This window comes from Phycomyces blakesleeanus (genome assembly GCF_001638985.1).
Source record: "Phycomyces blakesleeanus NRRL 1555(-) unplaced genomic scaffold PHYBLscaffold_7, whole genome shotgun sequence".
In the NCBI taxonomy this organism is placed as follows: domain Eukaryota; kingdom Fungi; phylum Mucoromycota; class Mucoromycetes; order Mucorales; family Phycomycetaceae; genus Phycomyces; species Phycomyces blakesleeanus.
The window spans coordinates 1,202,521-1,215,940 of NW_017265140.1; the positions used below are offsets into that span (position 1 = coordinate 1,202,521).

The 13,420-nt window shown below is 32.8% G+C and overlaps 6 protein-coding genes across 6 annotated transcripts; 2 read left to right on the forward strand and 4 right to left on the reverse strand.

The window, feature by feature from the left end:
• Positions 1–1,182: 1,182 nt before the first annotated feature.
• On the reverse strand, positions 1,183–1,774 carry PHYBLDRAFT_64458 (hypothetical protein; the record flags this gene model as incomplete). The annotated part of the gene is made up of 2 exons (XM_018441301.1): positions 1,183–1,512; positions 1,673–1,774. The coding sequence occupies 2 exons, from the start codon at positions 1,772–1,774 to the stop codon at positions 1,183–1,185; spliced, it is 432 nt and encodes a 143-aa protein (XP_018293585.1).
• A 326-nt stretch (positions 1,775–2,100) lies between these two features.
• Positions 2,101–4,987, forward strand: PHYBLDRAFT_166783 (hypothetical protein; the record flags this gene model as incomplete). The annotated part of the gene is made up of 7 exons (XM_018435481.1): positions 2,101–2,303; positions 2,379–2,448; positions 2,510–2,666; positions 2,739–2,920; positions 3,488–3,879; positions 4,063–4,751; positions 4,839–4,987. 7 exons carry the CDS (start codon positions 2,101–2,103, stop codon positions 4,985–4,987), a joined length of 1,842 nt encoding a protein of 613 aa, XP_018293586.1.
• A 2,169-nt stretch (positions 4,988–7,156) lies between these two features.
• On the forward strand, positions 7,157–8,775 carry PHYBLDRAFT_166784 (hypothetical protein; the record flags this gene model as incomplete). The annotated part of the gene is made up of 4 exons (XM_018435482.1): positions 7,157–7,180; positions 7,506–7,520; positions 7,886–8,206; positions 8,296–8,775. The coding sequence occupies 4 exons, from the start codon at positions 7,157–7,159 to the stop codon at positions 8,773–8,775; spliced, it is 840 nt and encodes a 279-aa protein (XP_018293587.1).
• Positions 8,776–8,870: 95 nt separating this feature from the next.
• On the reverse strand, positions 8,871–10,293 carry PHYBLDRAFT_166785 (hypothetical protein; the record flags this gene model as incomplete). Its single annotated transcript, XM_018435483.1, has 5 exons — positions 8,871–9,139; positions 9,212–9,443; positions 9,538–9,617; positions 9,688–9,937; positions 10,051–10,293. The coding sequence occupies 5 exons, from the start codon at positions 10,291–10,293 to the stop codon at positions 8,871–8,873; spliced, it is 1,074 nt and encodes a 357-aa protein (XP_018293588.1).
• Positions 10,294–11,219: 926 nt separating this feature from the next.
• Positions 11,220–11,915, reverse strand: PHYBLDRAFT_166786 (hypothetical protein; the record flags this gene model as incomplete). Its single annotated transcript, XM_018435484.1, has 3 exons — positions 11,220–11,307; positions 11,378–11,637; positions 11,901–11,915. The coding sequence occupies 3 exons, from the start codon at positions 11,913–11,915 to the stop codon at positions 11,220–11,222; spliced, it is 363 nt and encodes a 120-aa protein (XP_018293589.1).
• A 711-nt stretch (positions 11,916–12,626) lies between these two features.
• On the reverse strand, positions 12,627–12,860 carry PHYBLDRAFT_91883 (hypothetical protein; the record flags this gene model as incomplete). Its single annotated transcript, XM_018443776.1, has 1 exon — positions 12,627–12,860. A coding segment is annotated over one exon (234 nt), but the record flags the coding sequence as incomplete, so codon positions are not given.
• Between the last annotated feature and the right edge of the window lie 560 nt (positions 12,861–13,420).

Genomic DNA, 13,420 nt, shown 5'->3' on the forward strand with positions numbered 1-13,420 from the left:
TTTCTAATTTGTAATTCAGTGTGTGCTTAAGTAATCTTTATCACAATGAGTCATCTTCCAGGAGTATTGTTCTTCTGGAAAGATCTGGAAAGACCAATTGATATGATACTTCTCCAGTCAGATCAGTCCAAGAGTTTTGGTAAAGAAGAGCATTTATGCTATTGGTAATATTTTAGTATTCCGACCCAGATACTTGGGTAATGTTTCATAATATTAGATAGTTGTAGTTGTAGTCTCTCAATTAAGTATTTGTATAATAAAAGAAATATGTAGATGAAATATAATGATGCCATATATATAATGTATATGTATTTGTATATCCCATGTCATGGTGATAATAATAAATAATCAATTATGTGTACAATGATCTGTGTATTAGATAATATCATAAAGGGAGATCTGTTTGACTGGAATAGCTGAGGATATTATTTTATCCTTCAGTCTTACTCTCAGATTCAGCAGTAATCAATACTCATTCACAACACTAGTGTTAGAAAGCTCAATTAAGAAGACATATATAACAGAATAAGAAATATATGGAAGTAAATATAAAAAAATGCTTCTTCACTATGGGAAAAAAAGTGGTCTTTTTGATGGTCTTTTAAGTGGTATCTTAGGTGGTCTTTTGGGTGGCAGTTTTGGTAAAACCAGCAAAAAGAACATCCCTATTTTTGGAAATATAATTAGATCTCCGTTGACTGATGGATATTAGGTTTTATTCATATCCCGATATTTAAATTTATGTATTATTCTTCTCGTTCTATTGGTAGAAAGAAAATAAAAAAGAGCTTTCTTATTGGTATAGATGGAAAAAAAGAATCTTTGTATTGTCACTCATAAAATACTTTTGTTATACCGCTACTTTTAATTGGATAATATAAACTTTATTGCAGTATGCACATTGATAGTATTGGTCATTTAAACAAAAGCATTCTCTCAATTGGTTCTCATATATATATTCTGATTCATTCACAGTTTTAATTGGGCAAAAAAGTTTTATTTCATAGAAGATCATTATTTAAAAATGTTTTTATTGGTTGTTATAATAGAAATAATATTTTATTCATGAATCGTACTGGCTAAAATTCCTTCAGATTATTATATATTCTCACATTAATTACACAATTTATTGTACCTACCAGATATGAACTTACCAGAGTATTCTCGCTTCTTACGCTCTCTTCAGAGCTGGCTAACCCTTGCAATTGATGCCCAGTTTCTGTGGCATCTGGTAAAAACAATTCTATTGTCTCTGAGTATGATAGAATAATTAATACACAGCCTGTTTTTATCCTCTTGAGGAAGCAATGACCAGCCAGGGTTTGTTCCAAGATCCTGAACAGATGAAAGAGCTGCCAGTTGATTACATATGATTTTGGTACATGTGTTAACAATTTTCTTGGTTTCCTCGGTCAATTCTATTCTAAGATCGTATGTTATCATCTTGTATATATGTTTTAAAGTTATATCGTTGATTTTTGATATGGGTCTTGGAATGATTTCAGTAAGAGTCTATTATGTTTGACATTAATTGAAAGGACTTTAGTTGTTATAGTATTTGCTTATACTGGTAGAGGTTACAATAGTTCTATCTGGAAATTCCCGATCTTTAAATTCATTGTAAAAACTTGTCATTTGAAGTTGCATCGCATCTTGTTTTTTTTTCTAATACTTCTTGATGGCCTAGCAATGCTTCTTGACCACTCTTTAGGGAAATAAGTGCAGCTTGTATTCCTTGAAGCAACTGTATTACTGTATTGTCTGTATTGTTCATAATTGTAAAGAAAATCAGTTGTGTGTTTGTTATAGAAAAAGAAAGAAAGAGAAAATGTTTTACCAGAAACTATTATTAGTTTCAATTTTTTAGCTTCAAATTATTAGTTTCAAATTATTTGTACAAATCTATTGGTTACTCCTGAAGAAACATTGATCTAGTAACTTCACTGATGACATACAGATACTTCTTTAAGATCCCGAGCATATATTCAGAATGCATATAACATCATTGTCTTTATATAATTAAGTATAAAGCTATACATTCAGAAAGTAATTAATTCTATTCTTACTTATATAACAAAGTTTTTTTTACCTATCTCAAACATGTTCAAAATTACAAAAGCCTCTCGTTACCAATGCCATACTTGCAAGTCAATCTTTAATAACAGTCGAACATATAAAAGATGTCTCAAACAATGCATGACAAATAGGGCAGAATTACTTGTCAATGGCAAAGTTTCCCAAACTGTCTCTCTTCCTGATCAAAGTCAGTTTACATCAGCAATGGTTCCTAACTTGACTTTTGGGTAAGCTTATCAAAAGCAAAAACACAAAATGATAGACAGTATATTAATTAGCTGTATACTTTGATAAATAAACAGAGAAAATATCAACACAAGCAGTAGTGAGAATATAGATATCATTGACAGTACTGAAGATGATGAGTCCATGGTAAGATACATAAATACATATATTATGTTAATCATACTTATTGTTATTTATCTTACTATAGTACGATTTTGGAGAAGAATGCAAGAATGTCATTGACAAAATTGAAGGCACCACACCCTCACTAGACTTTGATTTTAGCCAGCCTCTTTCTGTTCCCAGCAATGATGATAAAAAGAATCTCGCATTCATGCAGTTGATCCAAGAGTTTGGAATTTCTTGTCAATCCCATGAAAAGATTGTAGAACACTTCAACCAGATTCATAATTGTTCTATCAATATTACGTACTGAGCATGCAGCCCACACCTTGGAAACAAGCTTCTTGAGCACTTCTTAGATATCAAAGCAGACGGATACAACATTTGCATCAGAGATTGTATGCAGTTCAACAACGAGAATGATATCACATGTGTAAAATGCAGTGAAGCAAGATACAAAAATGGCCAAACTAGTGAAAGCAACACCAGGGTTCCTGTGAGATCAATCGTATAGCTTCCTTTGGCCAGACAGCTTGCTTTGTGCTTGGCTGATGACAAGACCAGGGCTGAAATGCTCTATCGTCATAACCACCAATCCAGCCATAACAGGCAGAAAGCAGATGTTTTTGATGGTCATGTATACCAATCCATGAAGCATCTGTTTTCTGGTGAAAGCGATATTGCGATTTTGTTGTCCATGGACGGGTTCAACCCACACAATGTACCTGGATCAGTAATCATTGTTCATGCAACTGTCTTGAACTTGAATCCAACGATTCATTATGAGAAAAACAGGATAATCCAAATAGCAATGCTTCCTGGTTGCACTGGTCCCAGTGACATCTGGTCTTTTCTTGAGCCAATGCTGAGAGATCTCCGTTTGCTCCAGACAGAAGGCATGGAAGTAAAGACACTGACAACAATGATCAGGGCAAAGATACATGTCCTCATGACCACTGGCGATATTCCGGCTCTGGCAAAGCTGGCATGCCATGTTGGCCACACGACTAAGAATGGCTGTCATATTTGTCATGTCGTGGGCCAAACTTCTAAACATGGCCAGTACTTCCGCATGTTGTCTGGAACCCAGACGTACTCACTGGAGAGTTCCAGAAACTACAATCTGACAAGCATTGAAGACAGAAAGGGGCTCAATGGTCAGTCACCATTAACCTCAATGGAAACATTCTCTGGCCCGTTTTTTGTGTTAGACAAGATGCATGGTCTGTGCCATGGAATCGGTAAACAGGTATGGAGACTTGTATGCAGAAAGTATAGAATCAAGCATCCTCTATGTCTTTCTCTTGCCACTCAAAGGGAGATTGGTGCTGCAATGGTAGCCGCAAAATCCACAATCCCTACATCATTGCATGGTGCCTGGAGAGACGTGACAAAGAATGCTGGTTTCCTTAGAGCTGTGGATTGGGCAGACTTTTTACTCTTTGTTGTCCCCACGTTGGTTGCAGAGCATGTTCAGGACTTGGTTGCCTGAAATGCATTACTTGGCCTGGTTCAAACATGCAATTTACTCATGAGCTGGGAGTTATCAGCAGAGGATCAAACCTCAATAAGAAGATATGTTTAATACTATATTTTATTTCATTTTTCATAGTAATTTATTTTTATCTTTCTTCTTAGTAATCTTATAGAATGGAACTTATTCCTAGAGAGTCTTCTTTCTACAGCAGATATTGACATTGGTGTGTTCACAATTAACCAGCACATTATTCAGCATTATCCTCAGATGATTGATCTATATGGCCTGCCAAGAGCATATAGCATACGATCCATGGAAAGAGCCATTGGTGAGTACTCCAGGTCTATCAAGAGTAACTCCCAAGTCAGTGTCAATGCTGGAAACATCATGATCAGACTGGCGCAATCCCAGCATGTAGTGGAACTGACAACCATTGCAAACACAAAAACTCTACCAGCTAACCTTCTAGTTTACAGTGCATATACCAATGGGTGGCCTGTTACAGATGGAGGTAATCCTGCCAATGCTGAGTGTGAGATTGAGTTCTGGGGGCCTTTGAAGAATTTAACAATTTTTGATAGCTTTGAAGATAGATCTCATCTTTCATTGCTTCTTAAAACGTTTTATGATTTGAAGGGGGAAGAATGTAGTATGCTTGAGCCTTCCATAAAGACAAGCTGCAAGGCCTATCTTAATGGTTGTGTTATTGACACTGCATTCAACCAAAGTTCTACAAAAGAGGCATGTCATATTCATGTGCAGCTACAAGTGGACATGAACTCGAGAAGATTCCGCTCTTACTATCCAGGATATAAGCATTTCTTTGGAAAGGTAGTTATATTCTTTCAACGTATACACAACTCGAAGAGATGATCACTAGCTCTCATAACCATATATAGTGTGCATTTGAAAAATGGTTTGTCTATTACATCTGTAGTAAAGCCAAAGACTATAGTGATTCATGCCAGTAACATTGTAGAGTTGGTTGACTTGGTGCCATCAAATGTCAATGGTAGCCATTACATCATTTGGCCTAACCTTAAACGTGGCCCAAAATTGACACTTGGTGCCTTAAGTGATATATAATTTGTTTTTTTTCTTTTTTTTCAAATCGTCTTCACAAATTTTATCCAAGCAGCAGAAACTTTAGATATTTTCTTTTTTTTATTTCTGACATCCAATATATATTTACCAAAAATGTAAGATGTTTAATTAGAATGAACATTTTTCCCTCCTGAGATTTAACTTTAAGTGATTCATTTGCTTTTTATCAACCATTTCAAAGAACAAAGATTTTCTTGTTTCAACTTGGATTTTTGGTGATTTTTTAATTATTATAGGCCAAAAATGAAGTCACAAATTCAAAAAAGATCATCTTATTCCTATAGTGCTTATAAAAAGTGTTATATAAAGATATAGTTGAAGGATTTGTTATATATGTTTAATCTCAATAAAGATAGATCTTGGGCAATCTAAATAAATTAGAAGCTATCATCTCAGAACTATTATGTTTTTATTGCAAAACTTTTTTCTTTTAATCTCTTTTTGTCATCTTTTGTCTTTGGGCTCTAATCTCTCTCTCAAATTGTGTTAATAGAAATCTCAAAGTCTGTGTATCTTAGCACTAACTATGGTATCTTTATAAGAAATGCTGGAGTCTTATATTCTCTTGTTATTTAGTATTCTGAGACAGAAAAAGACATAGCAATTATCTACATGATTACCACAATCATAGTGCTGCTTCTACCAACCAATAGCTTATATCTTGGAAATAATAGCTATTTCTTGTCTATGCATATCACAATTGACTATAGTATTTCTGAGATCAATGCTATCACAGCAGCACTACCTGTGGTATTTCAGATACAAAATAATAAAAAATAATAAATTTGATAATAGAGACGTATAGAAATATTTTGAAACTGTATATAAGTTGTTCTTTATTCATAAATAAAAAGTGTTTCATTTTATAAAAAAACACAATCTGCTCTTGTCATTACGTCTTAGTTTCTTAAGGCTTTCTTCCTTTACTATATTTGGCTATTAGAATGTATTTACTGCTTAATTAGTGTTGGTGTTACGATTACGACATCAAGTCATAAATTGTACTTCTTTAGCTTGTAGTTATTCTTTTCTCTTTTATACTAGAGCTTTAAAACTTTCTACTAAATTAGCTCCATATTGCTCTGACATAGTTTACCTGACTATATGATATAATTATCTTAACAATCTTTAAGATATTATCTATAGTACTAACTGTAATAATTATTGGTCTGGTTACTTAATTATTTATATATATATTATATGCTGACAAGATGATAGCTACTAAGTTATCTCAATATGAATATGTTTTTATATGTGATAAATCCAACATCCGAGTGTCTGGATCACTACAAAATAGACTAGTTAAAAAAATTGAAAAAGAAACTAATACTAAGATAAGAATATAAATAAATTAAATGATTAAAAAAATAATTGAACTAAAAGAAAGAAAGTAAATATTATTAACTCTAAAAAGCTAACTATTGAAATAGAAATGCTTACTAAATTAAGAAAATTAATTAAAGAAAAAATTATTATCATAAATTTACTAAAAGATAAAATAAAGAGAAGATTATAACAAAATAATAAAAATAAAGGAGAACAGCTAATCTTCTTTAAAAACGTGGTAGAAAAATAAATAAAACAGAAGAAATTTTGCAAAGAGAGATTAGAGTAATAGACATTACCTTGAAAAAAACTTTGTATCAAAAAAATTGGAAAGTTGTTTATTGATTGATTTTCAGGAGATATTTATATTACTTTTTGGATAAAATATATAGCGAAAATATACTAGATAAATCTCTATAGAATAATCATAAATAAAAATATAAGAAAAAATAACTATATAAATATTTTATTATAAAAGTAAAATAGATGAAGTTATAATATATAATTATAAGAAAAGAAGTATATTGAAAAGAAGTATATTATAAATATAAAAAAAACTATTCAGTTAACAGTTTTAGTAAAGCAGTGTTTTAGAAGAAGTATCATGTTTAGTGCATAGAAATAAAAATAAAAAAAAGAGAAAACAATTTTGGGAAAATAAAGAGAAAAAGAATTTAATTTTCTGAAAATCAAAATTTAAAAAAAAATGAAGTTTTCAAAAAGAAAGTATTGATTTAGTAAAATACTAGTTTTGAATTTTGGTCCACACAATTATTGTACTATCTGTCAAAATTGATGTATATAGTACTTAGTTATATATATAGTATGTACAAGAAAGATAAAATAAGAGTAACAGGAGGGATTAAAATCTATAATAAGATAGAGTTATTTGAATAAGAAAACATTTGTATAAAAATATAAGAGAAATAAGAGAAATTACTTCTAAAAGAGAAGAATAGAAGAAATTTCAAAAGGGAAAGAATAGGAACCTTGGACACATCATATAAAATTTATTTAGATGGAGATTGTTTTCTTAAAAAGGAATAGTGTGTTTCAAAATCGCGTTTTTTTATATGATATAAAAACATGATATAAAATGTGTTAGCCAATTATATTTATTTTCTTGCTACAATTAGCTAATAAAATTTTTTTATTCTTACTGCTAAACTGATAGATATTTTACTGGCTTGTGAGTATACAATTATGAAAAAAATAAAAAAGTCTACCAAACCTAGATTACAGCTAATTTTTTAACAAAAATATATAAATGAAAAGAAAAATTATAAAAGAGCTAAAACTATTTTTGCATGCCAAAATAGTCAACTAGTCTGTACCTAATAAAAATTAGATTAAAAAGAAAGATACTAAAAAATAAGCAATCGCTATAAAAGCATTTAATTGGTGTTTATAATTTTTATTTAAATCATGTATACAGAATATGACAGTGGATCAATAGAATTCAAAAGAAATAATAATAAAAATTAAATAAATATGAATAAAATTGTATATTAAAAAATTGTACTTACTTATCTTACACTCAAAAATGAATATCAGAGAAATCACCCAACCTGCAGAGCCCCCAAAAAAAATGGGCATATTACAGACAAGAGAGAAGAGGTCCTTGTCAGAGAGATTGACATTCGTGATCCATTGCACAAAAACTATGGAGAAGCAAAGACTATCTGGAAGGATAACCTTAAGGCAGTAAACAATGTTGATTGTAGTGCTGGTGATGTTGTGCTGGTATCAATCAAGAAGAAGTACAAGACTTTGATAAAGAAGTTCAAAGAAAGACAGACTTGTGTGCCTGAGTCATCCCGTTTGCAGATGGCACTTTCTGAGAAAGACAGGCTCATGATGGAGCTCATTAATCTGGTAATAAATACATAATTTTTTTTGAATACTGTCATGCTAAATAAAATTTGGGTGAAAAGAATGATAAATCTGAGGAGCGCATCTGACAGGTCAGTGTCAACAAGACCAAAACAGCCAAGGTGTATGCTGAGAAGGAACACATCATTCAAGAGAGGTCAACTAGTGCAATCCACTCAGTAGTGAAGGGTGGGCTGCACGCAGCAAAAAAGTTGCGAGTGGAAAATGGTGAGGGACCCTCAACCCAGGTTCCAGTGAGCCCAGTTGTACCTTCAACTTCTGCGGCCTATCTGTTCTTGTCTCTGAAGGAGCAAGTGGTGGACGCGGTCAGCACAAAGGTGGACAAGAACATCCTTTTGTTCATTCAGAGTGTTGAAGGGGCTGTCAAGGACATTCGAGATGATGAGAATGTCTTGGAGATTGATAGCAAACTGGACAAAGTACTTGAAGAATTATCCAGTATGAAAACTGAGATCAGAGAGGGCTCTCTCAGGGTTGAGAAGACAATAGAAAAGCTTATAGCCTTTATTGCTGCATTTGTGTCTTCTACAACACAACCACCCCCACAATAAAAAAAATTCATAAAATAAGTTAAAGAAAATATTCTCATATTGATGTTATTTCTTGACCTCTAAAGTGAAGTTTGCTTCCTGTAAGAATAAGATGTTTAGTGATTTAAGAGGTCTGTAATATACTCCATTGGTGTTGGAGAAGAGACTTTAAACCGCATGGTTGTTTGATTTCCACGGTTGTAGCAAACATGCAAGTTTTTGAAGAGCATTGCCACAATGTAATAAGAGCTTACATTGCCCTGAAGAATTCTTTGTGTTTGTGTATAATTTACATAAGCAAACAAGTTTCTTACATGTGCAAACTCATTCTCTACTACAACACAAGAACTTGACATATCTTGGTTGACAATATACTCCGGAGAGTCTTATTTTGCTGAAACATTATAAATATTAAAAGACTTAATTAAATTAAAATACATGATATTATATAACTTACTCTCTGCAAATGAACACATCACGAATTCAGAAGATGCATATCCTCTGTCAGCATAAAGGTGGTAACAGGATTCACCAATACTCCTGAAATCAAATGCTTTACGCATATGCATTTCAATATCACTTTTGTGAAATACAGTCATATCATGACATCTTCCAGCTACTGGGTTGTAAAAGGATGAAGTTATTCTACCCGGAGTAACTACAGCTTGATAATTAAGACTATGCGCTTTCTAATAAATTGTTTATGTCAAGTTAACAAATATAAAACACAAACTAATGTAAAAATGACTATAGTATTCAACTTGCATGGTAATCACTGTATACAGTCTTTTGGTCCTTGGTTGGCCTAGCAGTCTTCTTAAAGGTGCCATCAAGGAACCCAACACAATGCTTGACTGGTATGCCTTTTTTAATCGATAAACATATAATGCTGTTAATATTAATAGCATGTAATATATTAAAATTTTCTCTTACCTAGGGCTCTGATTGCATTGCTAAATTTCATCAAATTTTCTGGGCGAAATTGATGATAGTCATATATCATGGCTCTACCAAACTTGAGATGCAGTAGATGCACAACATGGTTTGATATATGACTTACATCAGTTGAGTTCCTGCCAAAAAGCAAAGACAAATCTAACAATCGACAGGGAAAAGACATTTTGCGAAGCAGAATTGCTAGTGCCTCTGTGGCAGAAACAGACAGCACAGTGGAAGAATTTCTCTCAATACAAACTTTGTCTCCCATTTCAAAAAGAACACACATTGATTGTATTTGTTTTTTTAAATATATGCTTATTGTTATTTTTTTTTAGATTTTATAATTCTAACTTTTACCTCTGTGTAAGTAAATCTGAACAAAAACTTGCACTCTTCAGTTAGAACAGTACTGATGTCCAGATGATCTTGTTGACATAGAGAAATTACAATGCGTTCAGCCTCTTGTATGTGAAGCAGCTCCAGAGCTTCTGTTTGATCATTAACTTGATCAAGGGCTTTCCCAAGAATCTTATCACGAAATGCTTGCTTGGATAATTCCAATACTTTTGCGACATTGTTTATACAAGAGTTGAAAGGCATTTTCAAAATTTGTAAACAATAAAAAAGTAATGATGTTTTTTAGATCTATTTTTAATGTCATGTCTTTGCATTAAAAACGATTGGGTAAGTTTAGGAAAAATATACTTCCAATAATGATGTAAACAGAACTTTGGTCCATATATAGGAGCCTTGGACATGAAAAATAAAATCGTATAAAATTACATATTTGGTTAAATGTTTCAAAAAAAAATTATATGATGTGACCAAGGTCCCTAATATTTAAAACTAGCAAAATAAAATGAATAATGCTAATATGAAATAGACTAAGTTAAGAGAAGTATTTAGAGAATAAAAAATTGAAAACTAACTAAGGTAATTTCTAAGGTAATTTTAAAATAAAAATAATACTGTAGAAAATAATGTACAAGGATTTCCAAAAAAAAATACATATCTGCAAAATCTTTATGCATATTTAAAACTTCTATTAGCCTTTCTAAATTTAAAGCAATTTAAATTTTTTTTTAGAAGCTCTGTGCCGGTAATCATATTTTTTGATTGTTTAACTCAGACAGCCATTTTAAATGAGAAAAGAAAAAGAACTGTTGTTTTTTGTTTTCAAGTTTGATTAAGGTCAAGAACACAGCCAATCAATTGGATATATCATAAATTTGGTTTTTCTGGCATTGAAAAATTTTAAATCAAATGATAATAGCAATGGACTTTGCTATTGCTTTGAGTAATTTTTTTAAAGAAATTAAATGTTTATGTACTAAAACAATGAAAAAAAAACAAAGAAAAAAAAACTATTAATAATGTTTTGATAAGAGTCAGATAATGTGTCAAATGATCTTGTCATTTGAGTTATAGACGAGGTCAGCAATTCCCTCCATGGACTTCACTTCTATCACTTTTACTACACCAGATGCCAGGCTATCTCATACAAGAAAAAGATTTTGATTCACATTTTAAACATCAGAAAGACAGTTGATAGTTGCAAAGAGTCTGATCACTCTGTTAACAGTTTGAGAGATGAATTTAAAAATAAATTCATACCTTTCAAGAAATATAAATGAGTTGTGATTAATAAAATTTAACAATGTAGAATACAACTAGTGCTACTTACTCTCTTGCATCATTGAACACAGCAAGATTGTTTGCTTGATCATGGCTGCTGTCAACAGAGAACCAGACTCTATAGACCACCAAGTCTTTCCATATCTTGTTGATACAAACCACTTCATCATTTTTCTCAAAGGAAATAATGCTTTCTCTTGCCCAGAATGACACCAAACTGCGGACCAAGTTCTGGCACTCTATGTCAATAGTAGCAGTTAACTCAATCAGAGAGCTTCGAATTGGTCTGAACCAAAGTTGCTGATTCTTCTATCATTTGTGACACAAATGATTGATCAGCAACCAAGACAGTGATTGATTGCTACCTTTCTGAGCAAGAGATTCTCTATGTTTTTTCTTGGGTTTTTTCTCAACTTGATGACTGCATTGTAGCCACCATTTTTTTTACTTAATTGGTCTACAGCTGTATACTTATAGAGAGCTCATCTTTTACATCATATAGCTGAAATAAACTAGCATATGCTGATTCATCACAAAAAATGTAGACTTCAGTTGCTTTTCTTTGATCTCACAATGGATGAAGACATGCTAGTAATCAATGGTTCTATAAAGATGATTAAAACATTGATCAATATATATCTGATTGATTTACTTCTCTGCTTCTTGGGTATTGGTAGCAGTGATTCTCCACTGCTTGGCAATTCTGCATATAGTAACAAGGCTCATCACTCCTGCTTTTATATGATCAAAAAACAGAATAATTGACAATAATTATTGGAACAACGAACAAAAGGGAGTCTATTTGATTAATAGCCTTCCTCTTGTCATTGGATTTCTTCAAGGATCTTCATGTTCCTGTGAAATTGGCTGGTATATTGGTCCTGGATGCGTAAATTGCTTTGTCTATATCTTTCAGACTAACATCCAGGACAAATAAGTATCCGTGGTGTTTCAACCAGTCTTGCAAGTAAATGTCATGTGCATTTCTTCCACTGTTATTGATTGCGGGATAGAACTTTCCTCCAAGTGTAGCATATAGCTGCTAACCTGTACCGTGACCTATAAGGTGCATCTTATCCAGTCCAAAGAAAGCAGTACTGGTCATTGTGGGAAAGTTTTTGAAGATATTGAGCCCTTTGATGCCATACATCTAAAATGGTATCAATATTTATTTTGTTTGACAGTTTACAACTTACGCCTCCAATGGACTGGTGTAAACTCTTTTCTGTTCTCAACAGTGATGGTCCATCTCTTTCCACAATACAAGTTGTGCTTAAATCTCTTGCACCATACAAGATGCAAGCTCTGCACCCATGATGGACATTGTGATGGGCCAGGTTCATCAAGTCAGAGACGGCTGAGATATTTCCTGTTGTCATGACAAGATGAACCTTGGCAATCATCAGTCCAGAATCAGTCTGAAACTGCAGGCCATTTGTCCCCAAGTTTCTTAGGTCATTGAGAACAGGCTCCAAAAACGAAGTGCTATCTTTTGGGTGGTTAGGTCCTGATATGATAGCCAACTGCATCATGTTATCTGCCTTGTATCTAAGTAGTTTGTATTAGTAACTTGATCTAAATGAATTTTTTTAAATATCTTTCTTTAGGATTGATATTCAGGTTAATAACATGAATAACAGAGGATGACATTTTGGCCTTTTTAAATGGGTTGGACTGGTTAACAAACATGGACACCAAAATGACATTCTGACCAACTACTCCACAATCAAGTAACTGTCTAACTACATCTCCATCAAAGATGTCTTCACATACATCTTCACGTCTGCCAACCAAACATCTTGTACCATAGGCCATCTTGGTCCATTCCTTGGGGTGGGCAAGTTTGAACCGCAGTTGCTCTGAGAGAGACATGATCTGAAAGGTCTGTGCAGGCTTTACACTTGCTCTCTCCACTTTGTACCTGTTCTTACCACAATGAGAACATGTCTCATTCTTGTCAATGAAGTCTCTTTCTTCTACTGTTGAGAACCGGCAGTATCCATTTATGCACATATCATATGCAATGGATTTCACTGAGTATTTCTCCTTCAACAAGGTGTCTACCCTGTAGTATGACAGAAGTGAATCCACT